Source organism: Telopea speciosissima, chromosome 10, assembly GCF_018873765.1.
Source record: "Telopea speciosissima isolate NSW1024214 ecotype Mountain lineage chromosome 10, Tspe_v1, whole genome shotgun sequence".
NCBI lineage: Eukaryota > Viridiplantae > Streptophyta > Magnoliopsida > Proteales > Proteaceae > Telopea > Telopea speciosissima.
The window spans coordinates 6010947-6030372 of record NC_057925.1 but is presented as its reverse complement, the minus strand read 5'-3'; the positions used below and the strand labels follow the sequence as shown (position 1 = coordinate 6030372).

General features: G+C 40.4%; 1 protein-coding gene across 1 annotated transcript; it reads left to right on the top strand.

Annotated features, from left to right (window-relative positions):
* Positions 1-965: 965 nt before the first annotated feature.
* Positions 966-4096, top strand: LOC122642772 (ETHYLENE INSENSITIVE 3-like 3 protein). Its single transcript, XM_043836350.1, has 3 exons — positions 966-1090; positions 1688-3512; positions 3653-4096. Exons 1-2 carry the CDS (start codon positions 1050-1052, stop codon positions 3480-3482), a joined length of 1836 nt encoding a protein of 611 aa, XP_043692285.1. The 5' UTR covers positions 966-1049; the 3' UTR covers positions 3483-3512; positions 3653-4096.
* The last annotated feature ends 15330 nt before the right edge of the window (positions 4097-19426 follow it).

The following is a 19426-nucleotide window of genomic DNA, read 5'->3' as shown; positions in this document are numbered from 1 at the left end:
AATTTCAGTAGAAATTACAATTGGTTTCATAATATCTCAAACCAAAAGCCTATCTAATATGGAATCAGTTCAATTTGATTCTTGTTTGATCCATTTGATTGGTTCGATTTAGGATTTTGACACCCCTACCTCGGGTCTAGGGGTGTCAATCGATTTCGATGTGAGAATGAGTGAGTCCAAAACATGATCAAATAAAGGTGTATAAGTTTCGATTCGATTTTGATTTGGATTCGATTTGGATTCATCGATTTCTTATCAGTTTATTAATGGTTTGGTTTTGATTTACCATGTAAATATATTAATAAATATAAAAAAAATGTGTTTTTATTTGAATTTTGAGCTGCTATCCGTTTCTTAACAAGTTATTTCGATTTTGGCCCCATTTTTTAAGTTTAATTTGATGCCTTATCGATTTCGGTGTCACAAAACCCCAACTGAAACATGATTCAATAAGTTCATATCGATTTCGATTCAATTCGATTTTAATGGTTGGACTCAGTTTCATCGGTTCAGACTAGATTTTGACTTTTGACATTCGTACTCGAATCTTGACCATTCAAAAAAGGGCAGAAAAAAACAAAAAGTGTGTGTCTTATATGTTAATAGCTCCATGAGAGGATAGGTATGACCCATGGGGTGGTTGGTAGCCGTACGTGGCTGCTAAGAGCTGATAGGTTAGTTAATAGCTACACTAATGGGATCTTGTTGGTTTCTACATTTCTGTCTTCACTGTCATCATTTTTTCAATCGTTCTCTGGGTCCTCAATATTTTTCCTATTTCCAATTTTTGTTCCTTCTTCGATTCTTCTCGTAATCTCATTATAGGGGAAAATTTCTCTGAGTATTGATCTCTGATCTCCTCTCATCTTTTTCTTTCCGGTAAAGTTATAAAACCCTTTTCAATCTCCCCACCATCTTTTTCACTGTCATACCTTTTCCGGGGAAAGGAAACAAAAGGATGTAAGGAAGAGGAAGAGGAAGACATTTTTCAGTTTCCCCACCATCATTAGGTTTAGCAGGTTCTGTAATCTGTTTGCAAATCGAAGGAAATGATGGTGGTCGAGTTAGAAGATATTGGAGTTGATACTGGGTATGAGATTTGAATCCATTTCCTCTTTCCCTCCCCCCCAAAAAAAAAAAAAAAAAAAAATTCCCATATTTCTATTTGTTTGTCTCTGCATTTTTTTTTTATGGTCAATAGGTTCTTTGTAAATCGTTCAATTATATTTTTTGGTCATTTCGAATTGTGTTTACCTTGAAGTGATTGCTTTAGTTTTCAGGATTTGAGTTGGGGTATTCTGCGGATTCGGAATTGGGTTTTATTGGATCTGTTTAGTTCTATATTCTCTGTAAATTTTTGATAACTGGGTTGTATTCATCCAGTGGTAATCATGGTTGGAACCTTTGAAATCGATAAGACACCTCAAATTGAGTATTGGGCTTTGGAGGTTTAACAATTGTTCTTTGAACCCGTTCTTCGTAGATTTTTTTATTTATTTAAGTTAATTAGGAATTGGATTTACTATAGAAGCTGTTTGAGATCCTTAGTGAGATTGGTTGTGTAGAAACTTGGGAGGTGGTAATAGCTGGAGTTTTGACAATTTATTTCTTTTTCTTATTCCATTAAATTTTCGTTTCCAAGTCGAATGGAACATCTTCTGATGGTTGCGGACGTGTTGGGGGACAATTCGGATATTGAAGTTGACGATATTAGGTGTGAGAATCTAGCAGAGAAAGATGTTAGTGATGAGGAGATTGAGGCAGATGAATTGGAGAGGCGAATGTGGAAGGACCGGATCAAGCTTAGCAGGATCAAGGAAAAGCAGAAGCATGCAGCTCAACATGCTGCTGAGACGCCCAAGCCCAAGCAGACATCCGATCAGGCTCGGAGGAAGAAAATGGCGAGAGCCCAAGACGGGATCCTCAAGTATATGTTGAAGTTGATGGAAGTGTGCAAAGCCCGTGGGTTCGTTTACGGGATCATTCCTGAGAAGGGGAAGCCCATGAGTGGTGCCTCTGATAACATAAGAGCTTGGTGGAAGGAGAAGGTGAAATTTGATAAGAATGGACCGGCAGCCATAGCCAAATATGAGGCAGAGTGTCTGGCTGCAGAGGAGTCAGAGAATAAGAGGTGTGTAAACCCTCTGAGCAGCCTGCAGGACCTTCAAGATGCCACTTTAGGCTCTCTCCTATCGTCATTGATGCAACACTGCGATCCTCCACAGCGGAGGTACCCATTAGAGAAGGGAGTCCCACCCCCATGGTGGCCTTCGGGAAATGAGGACTGGTGGATAAAAATGGGACTACCCACGGGCCAGGCTCCTCCATACAAAAAACCTCATGATCTGAAGAAGGTTTGGAAGGTTGGAGTGCTGAAGGCTGTGATCAAACACATGTCCCCCAATATTGCAAAGATCAGGAGGCATGTCCGTCAGTCAAAATGTTTACAGGATAAGATGACTGCCAAGGAGAGCCTAATTTGGTTGGCAGTGTTGAGCCGAGAGGAATCCCTTATGCAGCAGCCTAGCAGTGATAATGGTACATCTAGTGTAACAGAGATGCCTCCTAATGTTCGTGGCAGAAGGAAGGAGACTGCCGCTAGTAGTAGTGATAGTGATTATGATGTTGATGGTGTTGAGGATGGTGTTGGCTCAGCTTCATCTAAAATAGAGAAGATAATTCAACCAATGGATACCGAACCTCATCTGGACCCATCTCATAACCCAAAGCATCCTTCCCAAGATAAGGAGAAAGTAGAAGAGCGGCCAAGGAGAAAAAGACCTCGTGGGAGCTCAACTCTTGTTGATCCACAAACGGCCCAACTGCAAAATGAACATCTACGTGGGGACTCAAGAATTGCTGTTCCAGATATAAACCATGCAGACTTGCAGTTGGTTGGATACCAGATGCTTGTTAGTGGACAGGAAAATAGTCAAATTGCATCTTCAGGGCCTTTGGAGAAAGACATAGAGATCGCACCCCAATCAGTTGAATCTAGGATTGACAACTTATTGGCCCTTCCTCCTGTCAATGCAGCCACCACCCCACAGAGCCTGTATACAGGTGAAAGGCCTTTATCATATCCAGTCATGCAAAATACTGAATTGCACCCTGGAGCCAGCTACATTTTCTACAACACTCCAGCAGAATATAGGTTACCTGAGGTCAAACTGCAGGCACAATTGGCAATGGCTGAGTCCCAGATCCGCACCGAGGAAACTGGAGTTCCTGCACCATTGCTACATGGAAATGAAAACGAGATTATTGGAGCTGACATTCACCATTTTATAAAGGACACATTCCACAGTGAGCAAGATAAACCAGTTGAAAGTCACTTCGGATCTCCACTTGATGGCCTATCACTAGATTATGGAGGATTCAACAGTCCATTTCATTTTGGATTTGATGGTACAAGTTCATTAGATCCTGCTGATTTAGATTTGTCACTTGACGAGGACTTCATCCAGTACTTTGGAGCATAGAGTTTGACAACCAACACTTCGTAGCACAGAGTGTGAGTATTGGTCCATTTTGACCTGATATTTGATTTCTCTTAAGTTTCGTGATTTATATTTTATTAGCTTTGACTTAATTTCATTTGTGGTTCGTTGAATTTGGTTTGAATGTGCTTTACTGTTATTATTGATTACATAATGAAGATTGTATAGTGGAGGGGACATTGGATTCCTAAACTATCATACTTATGCTCAATACCTGGTGTTATGATCTGAGGAGCTCAAGGCCGTAAGTAATGCACATATAATTGTACATGTCATGCATTATATGGTTAGAAGCATGGTTCTGGTGTTTTGATTGGCCTGACTTCCCACAATATGGATGACAATCAAGGAGTACTTGTAAATTCAATGAATTGTTTCTTCTAAACACTCCAGCCTATTTTTCCATGGAAGATGGAATTGGAATCGGTTGAATGTACAAATGATGAAAAATTTATGCTTACCAATTCTTTTGCCTCCTTGCTGCACATTTTGATATTTTCTTTGTGGGTAGTTATCCGTGTAACAAAGGGATGTGACTTTTCCTGAAATTACAAGACAAGTCGGAAGTCTGAACCATCCATTTTTACTGTTTTTTTAATCTAAACCATCAATTCCCACTCAAAGTTGGGAGAGTGCACAACATTGTCTATAGTGCTGGTACACATGCGTGGACATACATAGGATGCATGCCAATACAAGGGGGTATTTGATGGAATTAGACTCCGAAATTTGACATTTGGCTAATGTAGACCGTGTCCTCTATATCCAACGGTCGGAATGGACACCTCATCTGTCCATGTGGCAGAATACATGCCTTGTGACGTTTGAAAAAATAATAGACCCTTGTGACAATAATAATAATTCGTGTTGCTTTAGTGATGTTATGTCTTTGTTGTGTCAAGATTTTATCAGGTAAACTTGTAGAATCACTTCTATTTGCAGCATAAACTAGCTTACTCCCTCTCCCCATTTTTTTCTTCTAATCAGACAATATTTCAGGCTTCAATTTAAGTATGAAGGTGGTGAACATATTGAAATGTGGATTTTGAATCCATGCCATGAGATCTCTAAAAGCAATGAAAAAGAGTTGGTCTGTCCACAACTTTTCAGTTTCATTACAGCTTAAACCAAATTGTATGCAGTGACCAATTTCAGTTGGCACCTTAGCAAGAGCAGAGCTAGGGCCTTGGGGGAAGGAAGTTCTAGTTCCACCCCTCCATGAACTCTACTTGCAAATTTTCCTGCATAGATGTGGTAGGTAATGTTCCATAAGTATTTACCTTATGTATGCATACAACAACAACAAACTCAGCCTTATCCCAACTTAATGCGGTTGGCTACATGGATCCAACAAAACAAAGTAGGGAAAACTAAGGTCAAAACAAGAAAAAAGGGGGATAAGGGATGAGATGAGAAATGAAAAAAATGAAGGGGAAATCACAAATGTATGATGGAAAATAACAGCAAAATGAAAGATGAAAGATGAAAGTAAGTGGAAGGAGGCACAGCCCAACAAGTCAGATGACTCTCAGCTAAATGGGGTTTGCAACATGGATCCTTGCTCTCCAACAGGCTCTATCCGAGGTCATACTTGGTACAAGACCCAGACACTGCATGTCCTTCCTCACAACTTCTCCTATGGTCACTTTAGGCCTGTCTCTAGCTCTTCTAGCTCCTTCGATTGGAATCATATCACTCCTTACTGGGGCGTACCTAGGCCTCCCGAGTCATTGATCGGGGCAACTCCCAAGTCAGCTCTAATACACTCATTTCGTACTTTAGCCTTCCTAGTTTTTCCGCACATCCATCTTAACATCCTCATCTCTGCTACACAACTCCCCAATATGACACTTCTTAACTGCCCAACATTCTGCTCCATACATCATTGTCGGTCGAACAACAGTCCTATAAAATTTTCCTTTAAGCTTTAAAGGAATACGTCAGTCACACAGTACTCCGGATGCACCTCTCCACTTCATCCATCCCACTTTAATTCTCTGACCCCAGATATCTAAAATAGTCACTTTGAGCTATCTCTCTTTTCTCAATTCGTACCATGTCAGTATCCATCATAGTGTGACTATGATTACACACCATGTAGTATACTTTGTCTTCGTTCTACTAATCTTAAAACCTCCAATTTCCAAGGTAGATCTCCAAAGGTCTAACTTAGCATTAATCCTTTCTTTTGTCTCATCCACCAAACTGATATCGTCAACAAAGAGCATACACCACGGGACCTCGTCTTGAATGCTATTGGTTAGATCATCCATGATAAGCACAAATAGATAAGGGCTTAAGAATGATCCCTGATGTAACCCAATCTTAATTGGGAAATGGGAATTCCTTGCCCTAACCTCTCACAGATCGCCCACATACATATCTATAATTGCGTCCACATATTTACTCGACACTTCTCTCTTCACTAAAATATGCCGGATTAAATCTCTAGGGACTCGGTCATAGGTTTTTTCCAGGTCAATGAAGACCATATGAAGATCCTTCTTAACTAATGCATGCATATTATGGAGAAATGGTCAGAAGTCCCTTTATTATCATAGAATTACTTTTGTGATATCTTACCCCACAAAAAAAAAATTACTTTTGTGATATTTTGCAAGATGATCGATTTTAGCATTTGCCAAGTATGTGCTATACCAAGTAGGGATTTCTTTCAAGAGGTTGTAATAGTCTTTTATCAGCTGGCAGAGAGAGCCAATCTATTATAGGTTAGGGTCATCTACTTCAGGTGTTCCTCAGTCCAGAAGATCTCTTTGATGAATCTATAAACTGAACATATTGATTTGTAAAACACAGTATTTATGAGACATTACATCCTCAAGTATGGTTGTACAAGGGTACATAGTGGTGCTTTCCCTTATATTATATTATGATCTGAGTTCTTTCATGGGCACCATGGAGAGGAATCAGTATACTGGGGTCTTTGGACAATTTTTCTGCCGTATGGCAGCTGAGTTGGTGCTCAAACTTTGATGACATGTTGACAACATAAACCTCTTTTCATGTAGTAAGTTTTAAACCCAAAAGTGTTACACCACTAAGCACAGCTGTGGAAGGTACAAAATTGTATTGGTTGGGTTGACCAAGTCAATGCCTACCCAATTCTTTAACTGACTCCTGCAATCCCAAGGTGGCTTTATTAAGTATTAACAATTGTCTCTCAAGTTTCGCTGAAATGGTGGAATGCTCGGCATAGCTTGAACTTTTGTGGAATGTTTGCAAACATGGATACGAGGGCTCTAGCAGTGGGAACAAACAATGAAGGCCAAAAGGTTTATGACTATGACTGAACTACTAATGAAAATAATGACAGTGGTACATCTCAAGTGAATCTAGATTATTTCCCCTAAAGAAAAAATGGATTTTTAGAATTCAGAAAAGTAATATTTTAGCTAACTGTAGTAGGTCATTTTCCAAATATAGTATTTGGACCTTGGGTTTCTTGCATGTGCTTTGCCTAGGCTTTTATAGTTGTGCTGGTCTCTACATTGAATTACTGGTGGTTGAGGATATTAGGACCACCTTTTCATATCCTCTCTTGCATTCACAGTAGGCATTCTTGATGTACGCCTGCTAGTGTTGTACTAATTTTCTCTCTCTAAAACATCTAAAGTTTAACTTGAAAGGCAGATTGAGGTTAATGAAGTTTGTCGCCTATTGTCTAAACTGGCTTTTTTGTACTAGCTGGATGTCTCTAGAATTTCAGTTTTTGTAGTAATTATAGAAAGGGGATATGAGTTTATATTATTAACCACCTGAACTAGCTTGATGAGTACACTTTGAACTCGAGTTGATTCATCTATCCTTGTTTAATTTCTTGAGTATTGCCTTTTTGTACAGTCCTCTATTTTCTCTAAAAATTTGTGTAACCTAGCCCATTCAAAAGCCAAATCTTTGTATTGCTTCCTCATAATGATATTCTATATTCTCCAAAAATAATGGTCAAACCTCAATCACCATTTTGCTTTTTATTATATTCAATCTGAGGGACTGTGACCTTTTGGAATCTCAATTTTTAATTTAGCAGATGTTGAGTCCCAAGTCAGAACCATATATAATTCTCTTGAGCAATATGTTGAGGGGATGCTCATTGTTTGGGGAAAAAAAATCTTGTGAAGGCTATTCTATTATTAGTTTCAAGGAGTATTTCGGGAGAAAGATTGAAAGCCTATTTGAGGTAATATCTTAGTCCATACTATCCTCATAGTTGGCAATACTATGTGATTCTTGGTACAGCTGCTAATCAAGTAAAGGAGCTGTCCCTGATTCAGAAATTGGAATTTCATAAAGGTCTTGGAATGAGTTTCTGATTTCACTATTTTCAATTCAAATGCAATAGGTTTCAGGCCCCTTTATTAGAGATGAAGTTAAGCTCAATTCCAGCGGTTCTCATTCATTAAGTGTTCATTAGGGACCAAATGAGCATTTAGTGTTTGGTAACAGAAATTATGTGTATGTTACTGGGTCAGGATGCTGTGGGAAACTTGATTATCGTTAAGGTTGTAGATGTTGTAGTTAAAGGAAATTATGTATTTGTTCCTGGGTCAGTGTTCCCATGCAAGGAGGACATCCCATAGGCTTCTATAGTGAGAAGCTCAATGAAGTGAAGCGGCATTATTCCACATATGATCTAGAGCCCTATGCCGTGGTGCAGGTTTTAAAGCATTGAAGCTCAGTGTTGCCTTAATTGTTTTTTTTTTTTTTTTTTTTGGCTCAGAGTTATGAATTATAGTGGGAATATGGATTGTTGGGTTGGCTTAAGTGGGCTGATGTGAGGAGGGTCTAGATTAATGAGGCTTTCTTAAAAGAATTGAAAATAGTTGGAAAATTACTACTGACATGAGTTGATTGTTTGGATTTTAATCTTTTATGGTATTCTTCCCCGCTTTTTTCTTTTTCCTTCGTAGTTTTTAAAATTCTGGTGTCTGAGCCCTGTGTTATGGATTGTGACGTGAATTAACCATTCGAGCTACAGTGCACTGGATTTTGTGTGTTTGGTTTTGATAGAGAGGCTCTGGCATTTGGTGAATCATAATCTCACCATTTCTAGAATCCTAGGACTGTATTCTCATGAACGATCTTTTTTTTTCTTCCATGTATGGGGATACCGGATACTGACCATTAAGCATCATAAATGGCATCAGAGTGCACTGTAAATCACATGGATATTGTAGAGGTGCTGAACTGCTGATTAGTTGCTATTGTGTTTTTAGGATTGTCACAGTTCAGCCTGCTAACTGAAATTAAAATACAATTTTTTATTTTCAACTGCTCGGTAGTAACAACTTAACCTAAAGAAGGATTTATGACACTCGAGCAGTTTGGAAAATTAGAAAGAAGGCCTGCACTCAAGTTGTACAGTCTGTAAAATTGAGAAGCACAGTCATATTTGAGGAGCTGGAAAGCTGACTTGGTTTTCTAATGTTTCATTCAAAGTCAAACTACCTGAACTGAAAATAGAAATCTCAATCCTCTAAATGATATCCTATATTTGCTGTGGAATTTCCTTCTAACTATGAATCTTATTCTTGGTTATATCATACGGTGTGAACCTTTCAGTTAGTGCCAAGGTTCTAGTGTTGTTTCTTCAAGGTCTCAAATTTGCTAAAGGATAAACTGGTCCAGTATTGTGGTGGAAGGCATTCCTATCTTGGGATTAACTAGAGAATGGACTGGAACTATTTGAAGGCTGTACCATCTCTCCAAAGAAGTAGAAGTATGATTCTTCTATGAATATCTTGTGATTTGCTTCCCACTGGATGTTTACAATGATTCTTCTATGAATATCTTGTGATTTGCTTCCCACTGGATGTTTACACTTCCTTGTACATTTCTTACAAACCTATTTTCTTTCTATTGTAGCTTTGGGGTATTTAGTGATACATTTTGGATCATAAAAATTATAATCCTTGATCTCTAATTATAAACATCTATGTGCAGTCAAATCTTAGCTTTCTGTGTGGTCCATACGTAATTTGATTCTGGTTTTTGTTATTTAATCTCTTCAAAACTACCAAATTTCTTTGTATGTCATCTCCATTACATACCTATAGTTTGTCTCAGTGAGACAGTGACTCAGTGTAGATGAGATTTTATTTTCAATAGCATTTCAACTCCATTTTGTTCTTTTCTTTTCTTTTCTTTTCTTTGCATCTGTCTGTGTATTGGATTCCTCTGCTCTGTATTGAGATTCATCCATCTTTGAACTAAAGAATAGATTATCTGACATGCTAAGAGCTGTGGGACAGTAACCTATGGTATTGGAAAGAGAGTTCACATTTTAAGGACCTTATAGATAGCTCAAATCTTGGTAGTTTGGGGCCCTGAAGAAAATTTTAGATGTTTTTAAGGCAAATCTTGGGAGAATTCAGATCAAGAATGCTATTGTCGTTTGGAGGAGATTCAACAGATTCAGTAGTTAATGGCAGGATTTAGCATTTGCATATCCAGATGCCAGGTTCTAATGATGAAATAGAAGCCTACAAAGATGTCCAGGATTTATGACTTAAAGGTAAATCCTACTGAGATTTGAGAATGCCCTAATCTGCCTTGGGGACCAGGACCAATTTGGATCCTCTATTACTGAGCTGCCCGGCAGGACCGTGCTGCCAAGACACGGTGAGGCGTGCAATGACTGTCTTATCCCCATTTGGGCAAGGAGCTCGGGCAGGGGTAAGGCGGTCATTGCGCACGTCACTGTGTCTTGGCAGCATGGTCCTGCCGACAAGGACCTAGGATGGGGTTGGGGACAGGAGCCTAGTCACGTTCCTGTTCCTGTTCCTACGTTCCATGTCCACATCATAGTTGGAAAACCTGAAAATTAACTAGGTTTTCTGACTCAACTAGTCGTCTTTCAGGTGACTCGGCCTTGTCAAATGCGGTCAAGGTTTTTTTTTCCTCATATTTTTTAATTTAATAAATATGTATTAATTAATAAAATAAAACAGAAAAATATGAGAAAAACTAGAAGAAAAAAAATAAAATCAATGAATCACATATCAATACATTTTGAGTTTATACCATTGAACAAGAGAAGGGAGATGAAGAGTTGAAGGTTTCTTATTATTTTAGAATATGAATTTACTATTTTACTCAACTCAGTTTCTAAATGAATCAGTTTTATGGGTTTTATTTTATAAAATGACTAAACTCGCCAAATCTATCATGACTCGGGTAAAAATACTGAGATTTATTTGACTCACCCAGTCAAAACCCAGTTTTCCAACTTTGGTCCACATTCCAAATTTTTTTTATAAATCCCCCTAACCCCTTCAATATTTGCTCACAGCTATCCAAGAGAAGAAACATTCGCATAAACCCCAAACCATGGCTTGCTCTTCTCCCATTGCCTCCATGAGAACCCTTTCTTTCTCTCTCTCACTCTCCTCCTTCCTTGCTTTCTTGTTGCTTGCCTTGTTGCTCCCTATTTCATCTGTTTCTACTTCCACTACTTATTCCATAACTTCTAACACCACCTGTGATGTTGCTGCATCTATCAGTGAACAAGCAGAGGCTCTCTTGAAGTGGAAATCCAGCCTCCACAACCAAACTCACTCTCCTTTGGGTATAGGAAAGTTAAATCATCTTATAAAAGTAGATTTGGATATCAACAATCTCAGATACCTAGATCTATCTTATAATCAACTCTATTATGAAATTCCATCAGCGATCAGTTCACTACCAAGTCTTCTAATTATCCTCTCTCTACTTAATGAAAATGATTCTTTAAGTTCATGTTTCAATTCGTAACTTGAAGTCTGCAGAATCAGAAGAAGGTTGACTGGTTCGGACTTCTTACTGTTAAACGATGGCTCTGAGAGACATTGCATGTCATCTCAAGCTGGTCTTGAGGATCCTCGCTCCATCGTTTCGCCATAACTTAATTAATGTTAAAGTGTGCACCTTCTCATGGATCAAGTTATATATGTAAAGGTTTTGCTCTAAGTCACATAGAATGTGATAACACTAATTGTATTTCCAATGCAAACATGCCATATAGGATCTTTTTTCTTTTTTTTTTTTTTGGTTGAATATATAGGATCCTTTTTAACCCATATTAGGGAGGGAGTTAATTTTTTTATTTATCTGACAGCTGATTGGCCAATGACGTATATGGCCTTGGCATTTTCATATTTATAAGGCCATCATTAAAACCTCACAAATCATTAATTGCCAATCCTATCCGATGTCTTCAATTAAAATTTAAAAAAAAATAAAAAATGCAGAGTCATTTTGCAAACTGTACTGCAGGTTCTAGAGCAAATGATTATCCAATCTTGTCCATGTTGTTACAATCCTGCACCAAGAAGTGGCTAATGCAACACCAACACTTCTGCAACTTCACTCATTGATCAAGTTGAGGGCATCAACAAACATGTTAAGTGTTAAAATTTAATTTTCTTTTCGTGGGTGATGAGAACAAATTAAAGGTTTAACTAACCTGCTTGTGCTTGGTGTAATATATTATCAGGAAATTAAAAACCTCCATAATCATAGTCACAGTTTGAAGAAATTGAATTTAAGCTATGGGCTCATGTTCTCTGTGCTGCAGCACAGGCTGAGCCCAGACACATGAGCCTGCCACTCCGCGGGGGGAGGGGGGGTAGGGTGGTCATTGCGCCCACCCCCATGTGTCTGGGCGCAGCCTGCACCCCCGGCCCAGAGAACATTCTCCCAATAAGGGAACGACCAGTAGAACTGTACAAGAGAACAGAGCCTTCCTCATCACAAAAACCCTGTACTGAAACAGTTGCAAAAACAATCCCAAACAGCTTTCACTGCAACAAAGCAAGTGCATATCCTGAACAAGCCACCTCTTAAAAAGAAAAGGATCTGTTTGTTTCAATGTAAAATTTTAATTGAAAATTTTCACTTCACTTACAAAACAAAATTTTATATGTTTAAAAGTTTTGCAATGCTTGTTTTTTCATGGAAACAAACATTGAAAAACTTTTCAACACGTAAATTTTATTTACCAAGTAAAATTTAGTGCGTAAAATTTTACGCCGAAACAAACGGAGTCTTAGAACATTATTGGATCCTCTAACCCAACATTTTTTTCAAACGGGGTCTTGGAACATTGTCGGATGAGGGAAGAAAGGAGAGAAGACCTAGTTCTGAAATCCAACGGCCAACATTTTTAAAAAAAAATGATTGATAGACTAGGAGGGTGGTGGAGAAAACCGATACAAAAAAATTTCAATCCTGAATAGGTGCTGGGTTAGAAAACAGAAAATTCTTGAACTCAAATAAAGATGAAGCTTGAAGCTATTCCAATCGCAATCCTAAAATACCTGACGCCAAGATGGATCTTTATCGTTTCTACCAAAAAAAAAAAAAGATGGATCTTTAGCATCTCCATTTATCTGCCCCTCCATTTCCTCCATTACATCTCATAGGGTGATGGAAATGACCACCCTACCCCCTGCCCGAGTGGGGTCCACTCCTCCCTTATTAGATGTAATGAAGGAAATGGAGAGGCAGATAAATGGAGACGAGGGAATCCACTCCAACAACTGCTTAGCTCAGTTGGTGAGCCGTGGTGCGCTTCATGCCCATGCTCACCAAGAGGTCTTGAGTTCGAGTCTCTTGGCTGGTATCTTATCCCCTCCCTGGTTCGATCCCCCCCCCCCTTCTATGAAACTATATATGTAAAGCTCCCAATTAACCAAAAAAAAAAAAAGAGTTCCGCCCTCTTGCCACTACGACCAAGATTTTAGACCCAATGGTTATATTTCTGCATGTGTCTAGAAATAACCCATTTTCAGTCATGCTTGGGTACCTCTGGGTACCTCAACTCAATCCTTGATGTCTAAAGACTAAAGGGCTGACAAATGTGATACATCTCGATCTCCTGTAAGTGATAACTAAATAGAGTGTGCAATTGAAATAGATTAAGAGTCTTATATTCATTCACAGTGTTGAGATTGGATTTAATATTCAATAGCCTTAATTGTTTCTACTATAGTGGTAGAGTATATATACAATATTACAATATGATCTTCTAGTATCTTGGAGAATAATACAGGTATGGAAATAAGATATTACAAAGGATGTAATCACATGTGATAATACTCTTAAAGGTAAGTCTTGACTCCCAAGGAAATGCCGCATAAGGTAACCCTGGTAATGGTAAGTCTGTGGAAGGCAGATCTTCATATCAATGGATTTGCCACATGTGATAATGCTTAAAATAGCAGGCTCACATATGGCAAGTGGAGAGAATATTGTCCATGAGAAAATATGGAGAGAGAGAGAGGATCTCTCGGTTGATACACCCCCTCAAGATGGGGATTTGATCGGCCGAATCCGCAGCTTGTCACATAGAAACTTGAATCGTACGGTGCTGAGTGCTTTGGTAAAAATATCTACGATCTGATCATTGGTTGAGATGAATTGGACCTGTAGTTCCTGGGCAGCGACCTTGTCTGGAACAAAATGAAAATCGATCTCCACATGCTTTGTGCGAGCATGGAAGACCGGATTTACGGATAAATAGGTGGCCCCAATATTATCGCACCATAGGATCGGAACGACAGGGATAGGAATTCCAAGTTCACCAAATAAGGAGTGTAGCCATGTCAGCTCAGCACATGCATCAGCCACAGCTTTATATTCAGCTTCGGTAGAGGACCTAGCCACGGTCTTTTGCTTCTTCGATGTCCAAGAGATCAAATTAGGACCCATATAGATAGCATAACCCCCTGTTGATTTACGATCGGAGCTATCGCTGGCCCAATCAACATCCGAGAAAGCCTGTATTTGGATGCTCTTTGACTTAGTAAAAAGCAGACCATGATCCCCAGTGCCTTTGAGATAGTGTAGTATACGCTTTACCATAGTCCAGTGGTCCTCGATGGGGGCATGCATATACTGGCAAACCCGATTCATAGAGAAAGAAACGTCCGGGCGTGTCAGGGTGATGTACTGAAGGGCACCAACAATAGAGCGATATAGAGTGGGATCGCCCATAGGAGCACCCCCTGAATCTGATGCTGGAGATGCAGTAGCCATGGGTGTCGAAACCGGTTTACATTCGGTCATGCCAGCAAGCTGTAAGAGATCAGAAATGTACCGGGACTGTGACAATAAGAGCCCATTCGGCTGGGTTACCGTTTCAACACCAAGGAAGAAGCTTAGAGGGCCGAGATCTGTAATAGAGAATTCTGTGGCTAGCCTTGAGAGTAAATTTGTGACATGAGAGTCCTGGTTACCTGTAACCAAATTATCATCAACATACACCAAGATATAAGTAGTAATGGGCCCATGTCGGTAAATAAATAGAGATGTATCTGTTTGGGATGACCGAAAGCCCAATGAGACCAGGAACTCAGAGAGTCTATGGAACCAAGCCCGTGGGGACTGTTTAAGGCCATAGAGTGACTTATGAAGGCGACACACATGGTTTGGAAAATTGACATTTGTGAACCTCTGTGGTTGGGTCATGTAAACCACTTCATCAAGGACGCCAAGTAAGAAGGCGTTTTGGACATCCAACTGTCGAACTGACCACCCATTAGAAACGGCTAGTGATAGGACGGTTTGAATGATGGTGGGCTTGATAACTGGGCTGAATGTTTCATTATAGTCTAGTCCTTGTTGTTGGTGAAAACCTTTTGCCACAAGGCGGGCCTTATAACGCTCAATGGAGCCATCAGCCTTGCGTTTGACCCTATAAACCCATTTGCAGCCAACCAAATTCATGGACGCCTGATAGGGCATAAGTGACCATGTGCCATTTCGTAATAAGGCATTAAATTCATCATCCATTACCTGTCGTCAGTGGGGAAATTTGTTTGCCTGTGAAAAGCAAGTGGGCTCAAATGTGGGATCAACATTGGTTGAGGTGGTGTGGTGGGCATTGGGTTGGGCTATGGTTTTGGGGTCGGCATATAGATCCATTAGAGTTCGGGTTTTTATGGGTGGGATGGAGGAAGAGGGTATATGAGTTGTGGGGTGGTGAGAGGGGGGAGTGATGGGGGTTGTAGGTGAGGGGGGGTTGGTGGGTTTGATGGCTCGGGTAGGGGTGTGTTGGGGACCACGTTGGGGGCTATGCCCCATGGGATGGTGGGTGTGGGGGGGGGGCAAGGTTGGTGTGTTGAGACTTGATGAGAAAAAGGAAAATAATCCTCATTAAAGCGAACATGGCGAGAAATATATATGCGATGAGTGCGAAGATCCATACAACGGTAACCAACATGTGATGGACTATATCCTAGAAAAACACAAGGGGATGATCTAGGGTCCATCTTATGGGCATGGTAAGGTCTAAGCCAAGGAAAACATAGGCATCCAAAGATGCGCAGAAAGGAATAGTCAGGGGCCTGTTTGGTGACCAATTGGTAAGGAGAGAAATTGCCAGTGACAGGAGATGGTATGCGGTTGATTAAGTAGACCGCAGTCTCAAATGCATAGTCCCAATAAACAGGTGGAACAGAAGCATGAGAATGTAATGTAAGTCCAGTCTCAGCAATATGCCGATGACGCCTTTCAATAGAACCCTGTTGCTCATGAGTGTGCGGACAAGACACACGATGTTGGATACCATGAGAGGCAAAGAAAGATTCCAGAGAACGAAATTCACCACCCCAATCAGTCTAAATGGCCTTGATAGAACGAGAAAATTGATTTTCCACCAAGGCATTGAACTTTAGAAAATAAGGGAAGACATCAAATTTCAATTTTAATGGATAAAAAATAATGGTTGCCTTCAGAAGAGGCAGTAGGATGAGGTCCCCATATATCACTAAAAATTAAATCCAAAGGTAAAAAACTACGAGAAACAGTTTGTGATAAAGGTAAACGATGGGCCTTGCCCATTTGACAAGCGGAGTAGAAATGAGAAGACTTAGGATGACGCTGATCCAGGACCATGAGACGAAGAACACGATCATGTGGGTGTCCCAAACGATGGTGCCAACAATCATAGGAGGAGGCAAACGCCAAGTTTGCAGAAGGAGATGGAGCAGTGGGAAAGTTGTATAAGCCAGCTCTACTGGGTCCGGAAAAGAGAATCTCCTTGCTGGCCAGATCCTTCACAAGAAAAAAAGATGCATGAAACTAAAAAAATACTCGATTGTCATGGCGGAATTTCTGAACAGAAATTAAAGAATTAGTGAGGGAAGGGACATGCAGAACATCAGATAATAAAAATGAGCGATTAGAGGAAGGAAGAGAAATTGAACCTATCTTTACAATGGGTAGACCATTACCATTGCCTACTTGTAGCTGATTTATACCTCCGTATGGATCATAAGTAGTGAAAGAATGCAGATCTGGGGTGGCATGGTGGGTGGCACCAGTGTCAGGAATCCAATGAGTGGGTGTTTGGGGTTGTGAGTAGGGCACGGTTGAGGTGGGTGTGTGGGGTGTGGGCTGTTGGGGGTGGTTGGTGTAACAAGCTATGGGCTGGTTTGTGTGAGGTTTATAGGAAGAGGGCGTAGGGGTGGGGAGGAGAGGTGGTTTTTATGGGGGTTAGGATTGGTGGTAAGAGCTTGCTGGCGATAATAGCATGTAGGTGCCTGATGGTTGGTGCGGCCACAAATGGTGCAAGGGCTATGTGCATAGGCGTTGAAACGGCCAAATCCATGTCCACGACCCCGGCCTCTAGATGTGGAACCAGAACCACGGCCAGAAGAGGATCCAGAACCACGACCTTGATGTGTGAGATTAGCAGAGGCCGCGGCAGAAGGATCAATAATAGCTCGTCTTGAATTGATCAATGACTCATGACTCATAAGAAGTCCATGTAACTCAGAGTATGTAAGAGGTGGCTGACGATACATCATAGTTGGGACCATAGATTGGTACTCCTTTTGTAGAGATCTGAAAATATGGCTATTGAAATCCTCTGCAGGAAGTGGTTTGCTTGCAGCCGCTAGTTCCTCGGAGATTTCCTTTGCTCGATGAAGGAATTGAGAGATGGTTTCATCATGCTTGTGCACCAGATTTTGAAGAGCAAAGTTAAGAGCAAGAAGCTGTGGAGTGTTGGGATTGCTGAAGGCTGCGGTCAGAGCATCCCAAATTTCTTTGCTGCTGACGCGCCCAACAGCAAGAGGCAATACATCCTTATCCAGAGAAGTGATAAGAAGACTCATAATCACAGCATCTTGAATGCGCCACTCTGCTGCTTTCTCGAGGTCATCTGGACATGGCTTGTCACCAGTGACATGGTCATAGAGGCGTTGTCCAATCAGGTATGGAACAACCTGCGTCTTCCAATAGATGTAGTTGGTGGAGTTGAGTTTGATTGATAGAAAATGATGAGCACCCGAACCAATGGAGGTGGAGGAAGGCACAATGGTGGTGGAAGAGGGGGCGGTTACACCCACAATGGAGGTTCCTTGATTCTCCATGGAAGAGAAAACTTGGGAGGGGGAGAACAAGGATTAGAAAAAAATATATATATATTTTAGAGAGGTGGCTCGTTTGAGCATTTGGCTCTGAATACCATGTTGAGATTGGATTTAATATTCAATAGCCCTAATTGTCTCTACTATAGTGGTAGAGTATATATACAATATTACAATATGATCTCCTAGTATCTTGGAAAATAATACAGGTATGGAAATAAGATATTATAAAGGATGTGATCACATGTGATAATACTCTTAAAGGTAAGTCTTGACTCCCAAGGAAATGCCGCATAAGGTAACCCTGGTAATGGTAAGTCTATGGAAGGTAGATCTTCATATCAATGGATTTGCCACATGTGATAATGCTTAAAATAGCAGGCTCACATATGGCAAGTGGAGAGAATATTGTCCATGAGAAAATATGGAGAGAGAGAGAGGATCTCTCGGTTGATACACAAGAGCTTGGGAAAGCCAAAAATGTTTTCCCTCAAGTTTATAACAGAAACTACAAGGGGCTGATCTAGTGTGGTTTTTTCCCCCTCCCTCTCGCATACCAAATATCTTAGAAATGCATTAGCAATGGATCGAAGTGTTTTTTTTTTATTAGGTTTTTTTTTTTTTTAATGTTTTAGAGGTTCAAAAAGGAGCAACTCCATGACAAGTGGTTGGGTTCGAGTTCGGTTCCTCTACGTGTACCTGCACGTGCACGTACATGTGAGAGCCAACCACTTATCTTATTTTTGTCATTTAGAAGAGGAGGAAGGTTATTTATGAAAACCAAATAGACATGTGATTGGTTCTGAGGTGTACGTTTTCGTACAATGATCCAGGTTCGTTGGGTTCAGCCCATTAGAATGTATATGTTTTTTTTTTTGACAAAGGGAGGTTGGAGAAGGATGTGTACGTGAGAACATTGAAATGGAAGGAGCAACAGAGTTTTTGTGTGAATTCATGAAATTTTACTGCAAAAATCGACCACGAACAACGGCTCCCCTGAAATGCGGGTGAACCTTCTTCTTCGAAGTTTGGAACAACAAAGAGACAGAAGAGAGACGCTGGAGGAGTGATGGATATATAGGACAGACCTAGGCCTGCTGGGATCAAGATCGTCTCCAGGGAGGTGTGTGCCTAGAGTGCTGCCAAGGGACATCCATCGGCTGAGCGGGGATGTAAACGGATCGGATTTGGCTCGGATAGTGCTATATCCGCATCCGATTAGCTTTCGGACGGATTCAGATAGTGATAAACGGATACGGACACGGATACGAATCGGATATTTTATCTGCTTACATGTAAAAATAGCTTTTTGGATAGCTATAGCCTATCTGTATCCATATTCGTTTAGCTTTGGGACCCGATTCAGATAGTGCTAAACAGATACATATACCGATTTGACGGAGAAAAGTGGAAAAGGAAAAAAAGGGATGGAAACTTATACTTGATTCCCACAAATGTGACAATTTGGTTACATGGGGTGGGAAACTTGTACACAAGCTCATTAAATGTATTTATTCTTGTCTAGTGAGGTGGCACCTCTCTTTTTCCCATCCC